Here is a 12,735-nt window from a genome sequence, read left to right as displayed (position 1 = left end):
CTGGCTGCCCCTCTAAACAAGATACAACTCTTAGCTCTGGGCACTTGTACTTACAGAATCCCAGCCTGGCATTCTCTTTCCTTATCCCTGATTCTCAGCTTCTCTGGCATTCTTCAAGTCCTGGCTAAAATCCCACCTTCTCTAAGTAAGCCTTTCCTGTTCTACCCCCTCTCCTGAATAATGCTAGTGCCTCCCTCTTGTTGTCTCAGTTTCTCCAGAATCTATCTTGTTGGTGTGGAGCTTTTTGCATGTTGCCTCTCCCTCTAGACCGAGAATTAGAATGAGAGCTCCTGGGGGGCAGGGGCTGCTTTGCTTTGTCCCCCACTTTTATTTAGCGTCACCAAGGGTTAGTGCAGTACCTGAAGGGTGTTGTGGTCTTAACAAAAGACCTGTTGACTGATTGAGGCAATAGGGAACCACTTGAAGCTCTTTTTAGCATGGTCAACCATGTGCTTTGGGAAGGTCCTCTTGGCAGCTGTGTGGAGGCTGGAATGGAGAGAGATAAATTGAAAAGACTACAATGAGGCTATTACCATCATCCAAGGGAAAGATGGGGGCCTGAGCTTCATTAGGGTGGTGAATATAAGAGTAGAATGGGGAGGACAAATGTGAAAGACATGCAGATAGAACTAGAAACATTTGGCACCTGACTGGATATGGAATGTGGGGCAGAAAAAGCAAAAGCAGACCCTGCATATTAGGAAAGTATATTCTAATTGGGTATCTGTATGTGTGTGACTTGTGACCACATGCTTATCAACATATGTATGTGTATATATTTATGTTATAAGTGAGATTCATTCTAATTCAATACAGAGGGTGAGCCTTAGAAAGGGAGCCCTCCCATCTAGGGGGAACTGAGAAGCACCTGGCATAGGCTACATGGAATTTGTTTTTAAAAATGTTCAGGGACAGCTAGTTAGTGGGTAGAGCTAGGCCTAGAGATGGGAGGTTCTAGGTTCAAATCTGGCCTCAGACACTCAGACACTTCCTAGCTGTGTGACCCTGGGCAAGTCACTTAACCCCCATTACCTAGCTCTTACCACTATTCTGCCTTGGAACCAATACACGGTATTGATTCTAAGATGGAAAGTGAGGTTTCAAAACAAAACAAAACTGAGTAGGATCTTGGGTAAAAATCAGTCCAGTCTTCTTATTTTACCCATTAGGATGCTGGAGCCCAGGGAGGAAAGATATCTACCCAAGGCCACAGAGCTGACTCCCTCCCTCCAGCCCTCCACGCCTGCCACACACCTACTTGGTGACTTCCTTAGCCCATCCCCATCCTGACTCAGCCCTAGGTGGTCAGCATCCTCTAGGGGTCAGTATTCTCTAGGAATACAGGAATACAAAGGCAGCCAGATCCCTAGACCCTCCAGCCCCGCCCTTTGCCAAAGACCCTGGGGGGGGGGGGGGGAGGCCTTGGGAAGTCTGTCCCTGGCATGCTCTCTTCCAGAAATCGAAAGGGCAGGGCAAAGTGGGAGGCGGCGGACACCACAGGTAGGGTAGGGCTGGGCTGCTGAGGGGATAGGATTCCCTTTGCCCCTTGCCCTCCAGCCCCTGTCATGCTAAGGGGCACCCAGGAACAAGGACTAGTCACCATGGGGGGGGGGAGTGGAGGAATGCCCCCTCTCTTTCAGGCTGCCTCCTTGGGTACACCTGTGTACACCGGAACACACAGAGCATCTATACATGTATAGTGTGTACACACCACGTACAGTATAGATTTCAAGTGTACATATATGGGTACTCCTGGGCCTCGTCTATATTAATACTATACGCACACACTCAGTGTTCCATGCATACACACATGGGACCCCAGAGATTTAGGCAGCCACCAGGAGCATTCCCTCCCCTCGGCCCGTCTCTCCTCCCTTAGCCCGAGGCTTTGTAGATGTGGGCCGGGGCCCTCCCCTGCCCACGCGCTCACTTTACATATTACAAGTGGGGGATCTGCAGAATGGGGCTGGGGGAAGGGAGGGTACGAGAGCCTGGAGAAGCAAAAGACGTCTCAGCCTTTGCCCTCCCTCTGGCCAGGGCATGATTTCCGAGGTTGGGGAGGTGTGGGCACACGTGCACACCCGTCTCCTCCCGGGAGGGAAGCCAGCAAGCACACCCATCCGAGGGATCTGAAGCGCGGAAGCGCGTCGCGCATCGGTGTTTAAAAAGCACGGCGTGTGTGCAGAGACCGAGGAGGGACTCTGAGAAAGAGACCGAGTCCCCTGCTTGGCCTCGCCCGGAACGCACACTCTACCCTGCAATCGGCAAAAGTTCTTCACGCCTGTAGGAAGCCTTGCTGGGAAGCCGATGCCGAGATCAAAGCAGAACAGGCCCTTCTCGCCGAGGCTTCCGTCCTTCTCCCACACACTCTTGTATCCACAGACACGCAGGGGTGCGCACTGGGGCGTGGGTATACTCCCGGGCACACAGACAAGTGCGGGCTGCAGACTCCTACCCGGCCCGTGGCCGGCGCCGAGTTCAGGGGAGCTGCTTTGCGGCCCGGCCTGTGGTCCTGTTGGAATTCCACCTGGGTGAGGGAGGGAAGGGCATTCTGGGGCTCAACTAGAGCCACAACCGAGTCCCTGCTAGACCGTCAGGGCTTCCAATTTTCCTGCTCCTCCGATCCCCAGCTTTATTTCAGGATCACCTTTTGGGTTTTGGGGTTCGAAGCGATCAGCTTGGCTTCAGGGGCTCCGCCAGAAATGGAGAGGTAAACGAGGAGGCTCCTTAGGGGAGGGGGAGGGCACGAAGTCGGGTGCAGCCTGGGCCTGATCTGAGGAGGGGAAGGGGAAGGAGTGTGTTTGGAACCTTCTCTTCCCTTTCGTTCTGGCGCGCAAGGTATCAGTTTTCAGGGAACTGGGACCCACTAACTCCAGGTGTGTTTTGGGGGGTGGGGTGGAGGGGTGAGAACAGAGCCTTACTAAAATGCTTCCATTTGGGGGGAACTGGGAAGAATGAGAAAGGAAACAGCCTGGTACCTGGAGATTAAGATTTGTATGTGTGTGGGGTTGGGTGGAGAAGAAGTCTTCGTCCCTCCTCCGGAGCCTGGGTCCTGGACCCTGGGTCAGCTCTGACAGAGCAGTTCTCAGTCCTCCGCTGGCCTTGGATGGCTCTCCCCAAGGTCTCTGTTCTCCCAGCTCCATCCCCGACCTCCTGCCGGTGTATACCTTGCCAGGGAGCTCTCCTCACTCTTCCTCCCAGGGGCCAGTGCTGGGGGGGGGGGGGGGATTTGCCGAGCGGGGCGAGTGTATATGTTGTGCTTGTATACGTGTATGCGGACGTGTGTGTGTGTTCATGTGTCTGAGTGTATGTGTGAATGCTTGGGAGAGTGTGTGTGCGTGTGTGGTCCGCTGGGCGCCCGCAGCTGCTCCGCCCCGGATTCTTTCAGACACTTTCGTTTTATGGGCCGCACGGCTGTTATTTCAGGGAATCAAAGCGGGGGAGGAGGAGGGGATCAGGGAGGGAAGAGGGCCAGGGAGGGAGGAGGGGGCGGGAGACACTTCCCCTCCCTTTTCCTTTCCTCTCTTCCCTCCTCTTTCTTAGTCGGTCCTCGAGCTCTCCAGTTTGCGCTCCTGGAGACCCCCTACCGGCAGACCCCGAGTTGAAACCAAGAGGGAATGGATGTCAGTCTCCGAGTCCCGACCCAGGGCTTTCGGGGGGCGTTAGGGATCACCATGGAAGCGACCGAAGGGCTACGAAGACGTGATAAAAAAAACCTTCAATTCCCTCCCAGCCTTGCCTTTTTGCGGGGCAAGTGTGGTTCGAAAGTCACTTCCTGTGTAGACGCCGCAGAGGCCAAACTTTGCGTTGTCTTCACTCTAGGGGTTGGGAGGGCTGCTAAAGAACCGCCTCCCTGCACTCAGTCACCGCCGAAGTTCTCTATTTCGCAGCGTGTCTGACTGGCTGTCTTTGACTTCAATTATTTTAGAGATTTTAGATTTGGGTAAAGGTTGTCCCAATTATCCATTTTGCTTGTGGAGACACGAACAATTAGGCGGCTGCAGTGAGATCAGGAACAGAAGTGAGGAGATAGGAATGGCTAGGTTGGGAAAAAGGGGAATTTATTGGGGGGGGTGGCCAGGAGAACCCCTGAGCGGGCTCTCACCAAATTCCCAAGGGGCCCTGGTACCCATACACACATTCCAGGGAACTAGATCAAGTTTGAGCAGCGAGGACGGAGAATCATACAATTTTCCTAAAGAAAAGGAGTCCAACGTACTCGATCAGAGACACAGAGCCCAAGAGAACGGCTGAGGGAGAAAGAGCTAGACAGAGACAGAGAGCGCCAGAGAGCCAGATCCAGGCACACACACAGAAGCGCAGACACCCAGCTCTACAGTCCCTAAGGAGCCTGAGGCCCAGGCCAAGGGCGCGGGACATTGCCGAGTGGGCAGGCAGGGGTATGTGTCAGGCCTCTACCACCACCTCACGCAGCCCCTTTCCCGACAATTGCAAGGCGTTCATCAAAATAAGGAATAGAAAGGATTCCATCCTTGCCGGAAGCAAGCCGCTGGCCCGAGCTCAGGCTCATCGGCTCCCATCAGGACTGTGCCGGGGGTGGGCGCGCAGAGGGGAGCTGGGACGCTGGGAAGCCTTCTCAGCCGGGAGCAGGCATACCCTTCCTGCTCCGTCTTATAGCAGCCCGCAGCTGCAGTGCCCGGGGGCTCACACTGTGGCGGGGCTTGGCGAAGCACACATGGACACCTGTCCTCCAGCCCAGCCCGGCCTGCTCCGGACAGCAGCCACCGCGCTGTTTCTCCCATTCTGAACGCAGGAGCCGGGAGAAGGCGGGAGGAGAGGCCCGGGCCAACGGACTCATTTTCACTCAGAGTCGCTCACGTAGTCCGGGTGTCTCAGAGGAGGAATCCCCGCAGGCCACCAGATATCCTGGTGGACGTCTGTCGGTCCACCTAGCCCAACTGCGAGAAGAATGGAGTGGGAGCCGGTGGAGTTTGGGCGTGTCTGCCGGAGCGCGTCCGTGAGCGAGGCCCTTCGTGACTGTCTGTGTATGCGGGCTCCTGGCTGCCTGCGACCTGTGTGAGAGCGAGTTTGTGAGATGGGAGTATGGATGCTCGTGCGAATGGACGCCAGAAGCGTAAGGCTGTGCCTGTGTGCTGTGTGTATGTGTGAGACGGAGAGGCAGAGACAGGTGGTGGGCGGGGGTGCGGTGGGAAGGGAAGCGAAGCACCGTTAGGACCCGGATCTAACATGAGGGGAACATTAGCAGCTGGGTTTCCTGTATCGCCAGCGTGGAAGGGAAGCGCCTCGCCTAGTCTCCTTTCCCAGACTAAGAAGAGTCTTCTTCCGAGGGCCACAGAGCAAGGGCCAGGGGTACAACGGGAGCGTCAGGGACAGGGGAACGGGGAGGGCCATGGAACAACAGGAAAGGACTTCTGTTTATTGTGAACAGGTGAGGGCCGGTGCCAGCACCATCGAGAAGCTACTGGTAAGGGGAAATGGAACCCTGAGGACCTTTAGGAGCCCGGGCCTAGAGAGCACCTTTCGCCATTGCGCCGCCTGCTTCTGTTGCTCCCTCTGCCTCCTCCTTCGGTAGTCTACGGATCCTCGGCCAAAATGGGGTCCAAGGAAAGGGGACTCCATAATTATTTAACTGGTTGCAGGAGCTGGGGGCAAAACCCTTCCTCCGGGGATGAGCTTTTCCTTCTCCGTGAAGTGAGGACGTTGGACCAGCTCCTTCCAGTAAGGGACCCTTAGAAGGAAAGAGCATCAGAGAGGTGGCGCCTTTGGTGCCCAGGGGGAAAGGCGAGCCTGGATTCGTGTGGGCATAATTGTGTGTGAAGGTGAGTCTGGTCTCCTCTCCCTGTCTCTCAATAAAAACACCCCATCTCAGCCCTGCACGAGGTCGGGATGGGAAGAAGGGAGGGAAATACCGTTTTTGCCTTTTCCCAGAAAGTACTGGAGCGAGAGCAGAGTTGTAGCCACGCCCTCATTCTCCTCAAAAGGATCTGCCTCTGCCAGAATACAAATTCGAAAGGGCAGAAGGGGAAACGGAGAGGAAAGCGGATCCCTCCCATATAAACTGTCTTGTCAGGTCTGGGAGGATCCTTGGAGTCCCAACCCCCTTAGTTTAAAGGGAAGGAAACTGAGGCCTGGAGAGGGGAAGGGGCTTGCTCGGGGTCACACAATGACCGTGGCGGGGCTCCCATTAGAACCCAGGTCCCCTGATTTCCAGGCCATGGCACTTTCCACTTCCTTTGCTGGGTAAGAGAGTCCTAACAGGGAAAGGAAGATCGGCTGGAAGGACAGCTGGGATGGGGATTGCTTAGGGGAACCCAGGTCAAACAGAGCGGTCTTTTAGATTGTCAGGGGCGGGGCGACAGTCCCTGCCAAACCGGGAGCTACCATCCAGGTCAATGTCCGGCGTCCATATTAGGCGGAAGGACAGCTAAATTGCTGCTGGAGGGACTGGGAGAGCTGGACAAGGCCCGACTGAGGATCCCTCGTGTGCTCGACCAGACTTAAGGTCTTTCGTTTGGGGCTGGATTATAGTCCGCAAGGGAAGGGCTGGAAGTAGTACACTCTACGCCCTTTCTTACCTCTGGTGGGTGCATCATCCCTGGGCGGGATCCCCTAGAGGAGCAAACACCGGAGGCCTCCGAGCCTTCAGTCTTCCGGGGCCACGGTGGATTGGTCAAAGGGACTCTTAAAGACAAAGGACGCTGATCGTTTCCTTGTTGAGGAGCCAAGGTCCCAGGACACTGAGAATTTGAGAGGGGCTCCGGTGGGAGGGACAGGAGGAAGACAGAGAGATAGAAAGGGAGTCGGAGGAGGAGGAAGAGGAGGAGAAAGAAGAGGAAGAGCCAGGCAGAGAAAAAAATCACACTGAGAGATGGGGTACGAGAGACAAGAGACAATTCGAGATGAAAAGTCAGAAATACATGGTGCGAGAAAGCCAGATATAGCTAAACTCACAGACAAACCTATAGATAGACATGTAGAGGGAGGACGCTCACCTCGCTTCTCAGACTTGCGTGGACACAACCCCTGCCTGGCCCAGGACCTCCCCTCTCAGACCAGGAAGGTGAGGATAGGATGTCCGAAGGCCCCTAGCATCCAGGACTGGTTGCTGACGGTCCGGGACGGAGAGAGGATGGGAGAAAGGGGGCCGATCGGGAGATTGGGGCAGAAGCTTAGTCCGAGGACCCGCGCAAAATTAACCCCCCAAGAGTCAACTGCGGGGCTGGCGCAGCTAGTCCCCCTAAACTACCTCTGGGCTCAGGCTGTCGACTCCGGTTCCAGGGGCTCCAGCGGTGGAGATTCCTGGGTGCAAAGGCCGCGCCAAAACCTTCGGGAGGGAACTCCCCTTGCAGAGAAAGACTCTGGGCCCCCCGGGCTGGCAGATTTTCGCTGGGGCTGCCAATGTGTCGTCCGGCTCTCGGCCTTTGCCCGAGAAAGCCGCCTGAAGGGAAACGGATTAGTACGATCGGTAGGAGCCAGATAGGTATCCCTGCCGAACCTGGGGTGTGGTGGGGACTAGCCAACAGTCAGAAACACCACGTGACACCCCCCCCCCCGCCTCCCCCTAGTATAAAGTCCCTTAGAGTTCACCTCTCCATTCACAGTGGCTACTAGTTACCGCCTGGACTCGGCTGGAGTTCCTATCCTCCTCCTCTTTTTCCCTTCGTCCGTCCTTTCTTCCCTCCCCGCCCCTCGCTTTCCCCACCCCCTCCAACCTCTCCATGTAGCCTTCAGCTCTTCCGCCTTAAGAAGCGGGAAGGGGGGAGAAGGTCTTTCCAACCCCCTTCCAACAGCAAAGAAGACCAGCCTCCCCCCATAGGGAGAGGAGGTGGAAGAAAGTGACTAATTTCGCCCCCCGGCTCCGCCCCCGCCCCAATCCTTCACACACACACTTCTTCCCACTAGCTCCGGATCGCCCTAACTTCTTTCGAGAGAGACTGGGCGCACGCGGTTGGGGAAAAGTTCAGTTCTTGACCGCCAGGGGACGCTTCATAGCCGGGGGACACCCCCACTCTCTGTGCTCACCCCCGACTGGTCCACCTCCCCCCCACCCCTCCCTTCCCTTCCCCTCCCCGCGCGCAAAACACACACGCACCAAGACCCAGCGAGCCGGAGCCGGAACAGAGACAGCGGCGGCGGCGGCGGAACGCTCGGAGCGCGGGTCCCAGAGCCGCCCGCCGAGGACTAGGCGGCCGCGGCGGCCACCACCATGACCCTGGGCGGCTGCTGCTGCGAGATCATGTCCTCCGAGAGCTCTCCGGCAGTGCTGTCCGAGGCCGAGGGGGACATAGACGTGGTGGGCGGCGGGGGCGGAGGAGGCGACCCGCTGCTTAGCGCCGCCATCACCCCCCGGGACGCGTGCAAGTACGGGCCGGAGGAGGAGGAAGGGGATGAGGAGGAGGAAGAGGAGGAAGGAGAGTCCTCGGACGGCGAACCTCGGCTCCTCCCGCCGCCCACCCCTCGGGGGGCCGGGCCCAAGGGGGGAGCTGAGCCCAGCCCCGGAGGGGAGCCCCCCGTGGCCCCCAGGGGCGCGGCGGCCGGAGCGGACAAGGCGCCGTCGGGGGCTGGCAAGAACCCGCTGGTGAAGCCGCCCTACTCGTACATCGCGCTCATCACCATGGCCATCCTACAGAGCCCCAAGAAGCGGTTGACGCTGAGCGAGATCTGCGAGTTCATCAGCGGCCGTTTCCCTTACTACCGGGAGAAGTTCCCCGCCTGGCAAAACAGCATCCGCCACAACCTCTCGCTCAACGACTGCTTCGTCAAGATCCCCCGAGAGCCCGGCAACCCGGGCAAGGGCAACTACTGGACGCTGGACCCGGAGTCCGCCGACATGTTTGACAACGGCAGCTTCCTGCGGCGGCGAAAGCGCTTCAAGAGGCAGCCGTTGCCGCCCACGCACACTCACGCGCACCATCCGCATGCCCACCCTCACCCCGAGCTGCTGCTGCGCGGAGGCGACCCCGGCGCCTTCCTTCCAGGCTTCGCTGCCTACGGCGCCTACGGCTACAGCTACGGGCTGCCACTGCCCGGCTACCACGCACACCACGCCGGCCCTCCGCAGCCCCAACACCCGCACCCAGCCCCGCACACCGGCCACCCCGCCGCCTTCTCCTTCGCCGCCGCTGCCGCTGCCGCCCCGTGCCCCTTGGCTGCGCCCCCTCCTGCTCCTCCTCCGCCACCGCCGCCGCCACCGCCGCCAGTGCAGTCTCAGACGGCCCCGGCCTCTGCCCCAGCCCCGGGCCCCCCGACGGCGGCCGCCTCACTCTTCGCCGCAACTCCAGCGGGCCTGCCATCCTTTCTGGGGGCCGATCTGGGCTGCCGGAAGGCCTTTTATCCCGCGCAGCTGAGCCCCCCAGCTGCGGGCACCGCCACCAGCCTGCCTGCGGCCGCGGCCGCCGCAGCCCTGCTGCACAGCCTGAAGGCGGACAGTGGGGGAGGCGGCGGCGGTGGCGGTGGCGGCGGCAGCGGGGGCTCCGGGTCTGCGGGGCGGCCCTCCTTCTCCATAGACCATATCATCGGGGGCGCGGCGCCCCCAGCCGGTCCGGGCCCCGGGTCGGGCGGTGGAGGAAATGGAGGGGGAACGGGCGCCGGGGGAGGGTCACCTTCGTCGCCGTATGCCACTGCCCCGAGCGGGGGCCAAGCCCAGGTGCTGGCGGTGCTGCCGGCGCCCGCGCTGACGCCCGTGCCGGCCCATTTCCGCCTTTCGCACCCCGGGGACGCATTGCTGCAGTCTGGCCCTAACTTCGCCAGCAAGATCCCTAGCCTGAGCGGCTGCCACTTCTGAACCAACGACCGAACGACTCCGAGCCGCGAGGAACTTGGGGGCCCGAACTTTGCAAAGACGCTGGGGGCTCTTCACGTCTCTGTCTCCCCTGGCTCGTCTCCTCCTTATTCAGCCGGCCTTGCTCCAAGGGGGCCGAAGGAAGGAAGGCTTGCGGGGGTGGGGTGTGTGTGTGTGTGAGGTTGGCCCTGGAGCAGCACGCTGCCTACACTCGGGTCATCCTCCTTGGCCTGTGCCTCCCCGCGGGTTGGTCTCGTATTGGTGAGCGTCCGCGAGGATCTCTGGACCGAGGAGGACAAGGGCGGAGGGCGGCGTCGGCCAGCGGCAGGAGCCCTTCCACTTGTGTCTCCTTAGAACGAAGCGGGGTCCAGGAGCCTGGCGCTGGACCCCGGGACGCAGCCAGGAGGCCTCTTCTGCGACCACCGAGATCCGGATGTTTCGTGCCAACCGGAAAACCCTGTGGGAGTGAGGGTGGTGGGAGCGGGGAGGGCCTATGGGAAGAGGGTATTTTGACGAGTGAGCTTGGCCCCCTGGATCCGGCTTGCCCGATTCCGATGGATGGGACCCCCGGATAATTGCCTGCTCTCTGCTTCCCAGTGGCCGATGCGGACGCGGCCTCCACCAGGCGGTGAGAATTCCACCCCGATTTCCCATTCCCTTTTCCCCAGCTCCGAGGTCGGAGTTGTCCCGGGGTTGCCCTTTAAAGAAACGTAAGTCTATGTCTTGTGTACTTACCTCCCCCTTTTCCCCGCCGCCCCCTGCCACCTACCCCAGCGAAGTGAGGTCCCATTTCTGTGGAGGCTGCAGAGAATTGGTCGCTTTCAAGTCCTTTAGGAATCCCCCGCTCTGCCCTCACGCAAGCGAAGCATGTCTACACGGAACAAAGCTAAGGGCAAGGGTGGCAGTCACCCGGATAATTCGGGCATAAATTTAAAAACCGACCCCTCCCCTTGCTAAGGAAAGAGATTCAGGTCTTTTCAGCTTTCCTCCGCACACTTCCAGGCCTCTCAGGCTGGTGTCGGGGGGAGGCAGGCGAGGTGCATCCCAACCTTAGATACTCACGGCTAACCTCTCTTCCTCTTCCTCATCGCCTCTTCTTCGCTAGCTCCCTTTTCTGGTCACCCAACACCGCCCTATTTATTTTCTCCGAAGGCAAAAGAGTTTCGAGAAGTGAGGGGCACAGAGATCCTCTTCCTCCCTTGTTTGTGGAAGGCGGGGAACGAGGCCTAGCGCCTTCCGTGCCCCCCACTCCCGTCCTGGACCTCCTGATGGAATCCTTTCCCGGGCCCTGTAAGGTATTTGTAAATAGTTTAGAGCTGGCCTGACCTCCAAGGACGCCGGCTCTTTTGCTGCTGGCTCGGTCCACGAGAGGGGAGCCTGGGCAGAGGATAGCCGGGCAGATCTGTGACCCCCTCCCCGCCTTGAATGGGTTGTGTGGAAGCAAGGGAACCTCTGCCACTTGCCCTATCCCCCAGCGCAGCCCCATTTCTCTCCCCACCTTTCCTGCCCGGCCTCGGCCGGACTCCTGCTCCTGCCCCTGCCCCAATTGGTGTCAACGAATAAATGTTTGTGGATTTCACTGAAGCCGCGGCATCCGTCTCCCTCTGTCCCTGGGCCCTGGGCGGCTCAGCCTCAGGCCCGCGTCGGAGTTCGAGCGGCAGGAGGGAGGAAAGCCCGGTTAAGGTTGCTGGGGGTGGTAGGAGTGAGGTGGAGTGGGGAGGGAGGGCTTTTTGCCGCCGGGATCAAACCCTCTTCCAGTGATGGATCGGGGACCCAGGAACTCGGGGTGTAAACTGACAGTCACCCGGCCTGACCGCGTTAGGGAGTGAGGCCGTGGTATAGACCTTGGGCATTGGGAGTAAAATTCCTCCTTTGGAAATGACCCCACGGCCTCTAAGGAGCTTTCCTTTTAGTTTTAAATCCGGTGCAGTGAGACTGGGTTTAAGTGCAGTCTCTTCCACGAATTCCTCACGTGACCCTGGGCAAGTCCTTTCTTTTCTGGGTCTCAATTTTCTCCTCTGAAGAACCAGGGACGTGGACTAGTTGGTAACTTCTTTCTCATTTGTTCAGTGTTCTAAGATTCTTCGCAGTGCTCACTTTTTATGTTCTGTGTTCTAAAATCTCTCTCTGCTCTGACAGCCCATGAGTCTTTGTAACATGCTGGGCCTCAGTTTCCTCATCTGTAATCCAGAAGCCTTGGATTAATTGATCACTAAGCTGGCTCCCTTCTGGTTCTGACTTCGTTCTCGGTGCAGTGAGTTGCTCCCTTCAGTTCTCCAGCTTTCATTTTCGATTTCACTGACCGACCTTCCATTTGTTCCTTTTGGGGACCAGAATGGAGACTGGTTCTCTCTGGGCAGACACCTTTATCGAGGAGGTGGCTGGGAAAGCAGCTCATTGCCCTCTAGGCTGCTCCACAGAAAAGCCCTTGGAGCCAAGTCTTTAGTTTGAAAGGACTCAATTCACGTCTGCCTACGCAAACCCTGCCGCTGAGCTGAGACTAGTGGGTGTGCTTTCTCCGTGCCAACTCGAACTCCCGAGGTTTTAGGAGGACTGAATTGAGGAGAGAAGAACTGGTTAGGTTTGGGGTCCCGGGAAGGGAAGGGAGCTACCGATTGCCACCTGCGCCTTCTGGGAGGCTGGAAGAGTCTAGAGTGAGGCTTATTTAGTTTAGGAGTGAAAAGAATATAGGCTGATGTGCCAGGAGTCTAGACTGGAATCGTATGGAGACACGGCTCCAGCCCCCAGCCCATCTTTGGGGTCCTTGAGGACCCCATAGCTGTCTTCCTTTAGAAGCGGGATCCTGGCTATTTGGGCAAAGGTTGCCCACTTCCTGACCGGGCTGTTTGGTCAGGTTAGGCAGCCTGGCTCTTGGGGGCTTGGAACGAGTCCTGGCCCAGGCAGGCCAGGCCCCAGACCTCTGTCTTCTCCATATATCTCTGCTGCCCAGGCAGAGCTAGGTCTGGACTCCT

General features: G+C 58.5%; 1 protein-coding gene across 1 annotated transcript; it reads left to right on the top strand.

The window, feature by feature from the left end:
• The first annotated feature begins 6,955 nt into the window (after positions 1–6,955).
• FOXD2 (forkhead box D2) lies at positions 6,956–11,347 on the top strand. The gene has a single exon (XM_003340075.4). The coding sequence runs from the start codon at positions 8,189–8,191 to the stop codon at positions 9,764–9,766; it is 1,578 nt and encodes a 525-aa protein (XP_003340123.1). The 5' UTR covers positions 6,956–8,188; the 3' UTR covers positions 9,767–11,347.
• The last annotated feature ends 1,388 nt before the right edge of the window (positions 11,348–12,735 follow it).

Source organism: Monodelphis domestica, chromosome 2 (assembly GCF_027887165.1).
Source record: "Monodelphis domestica isolate mMonDom1 chromosome 2, mMonDom1.pri, whole genome shotgun sequence".
In the NCBI taxonomy this organism is placed as follows: domain Eukaryota; kingdom Metazoa; phylum Chordata; class Mammalia; order Didelphimorphia; family Didelphidae; genus Monodelphis; species Monodelphis domestica.
The sequence above is the reverse complement of the archived record's forward strand: the minus strand, read 5'-3'. Positions and strand labels throughout refer to the sequence as shown.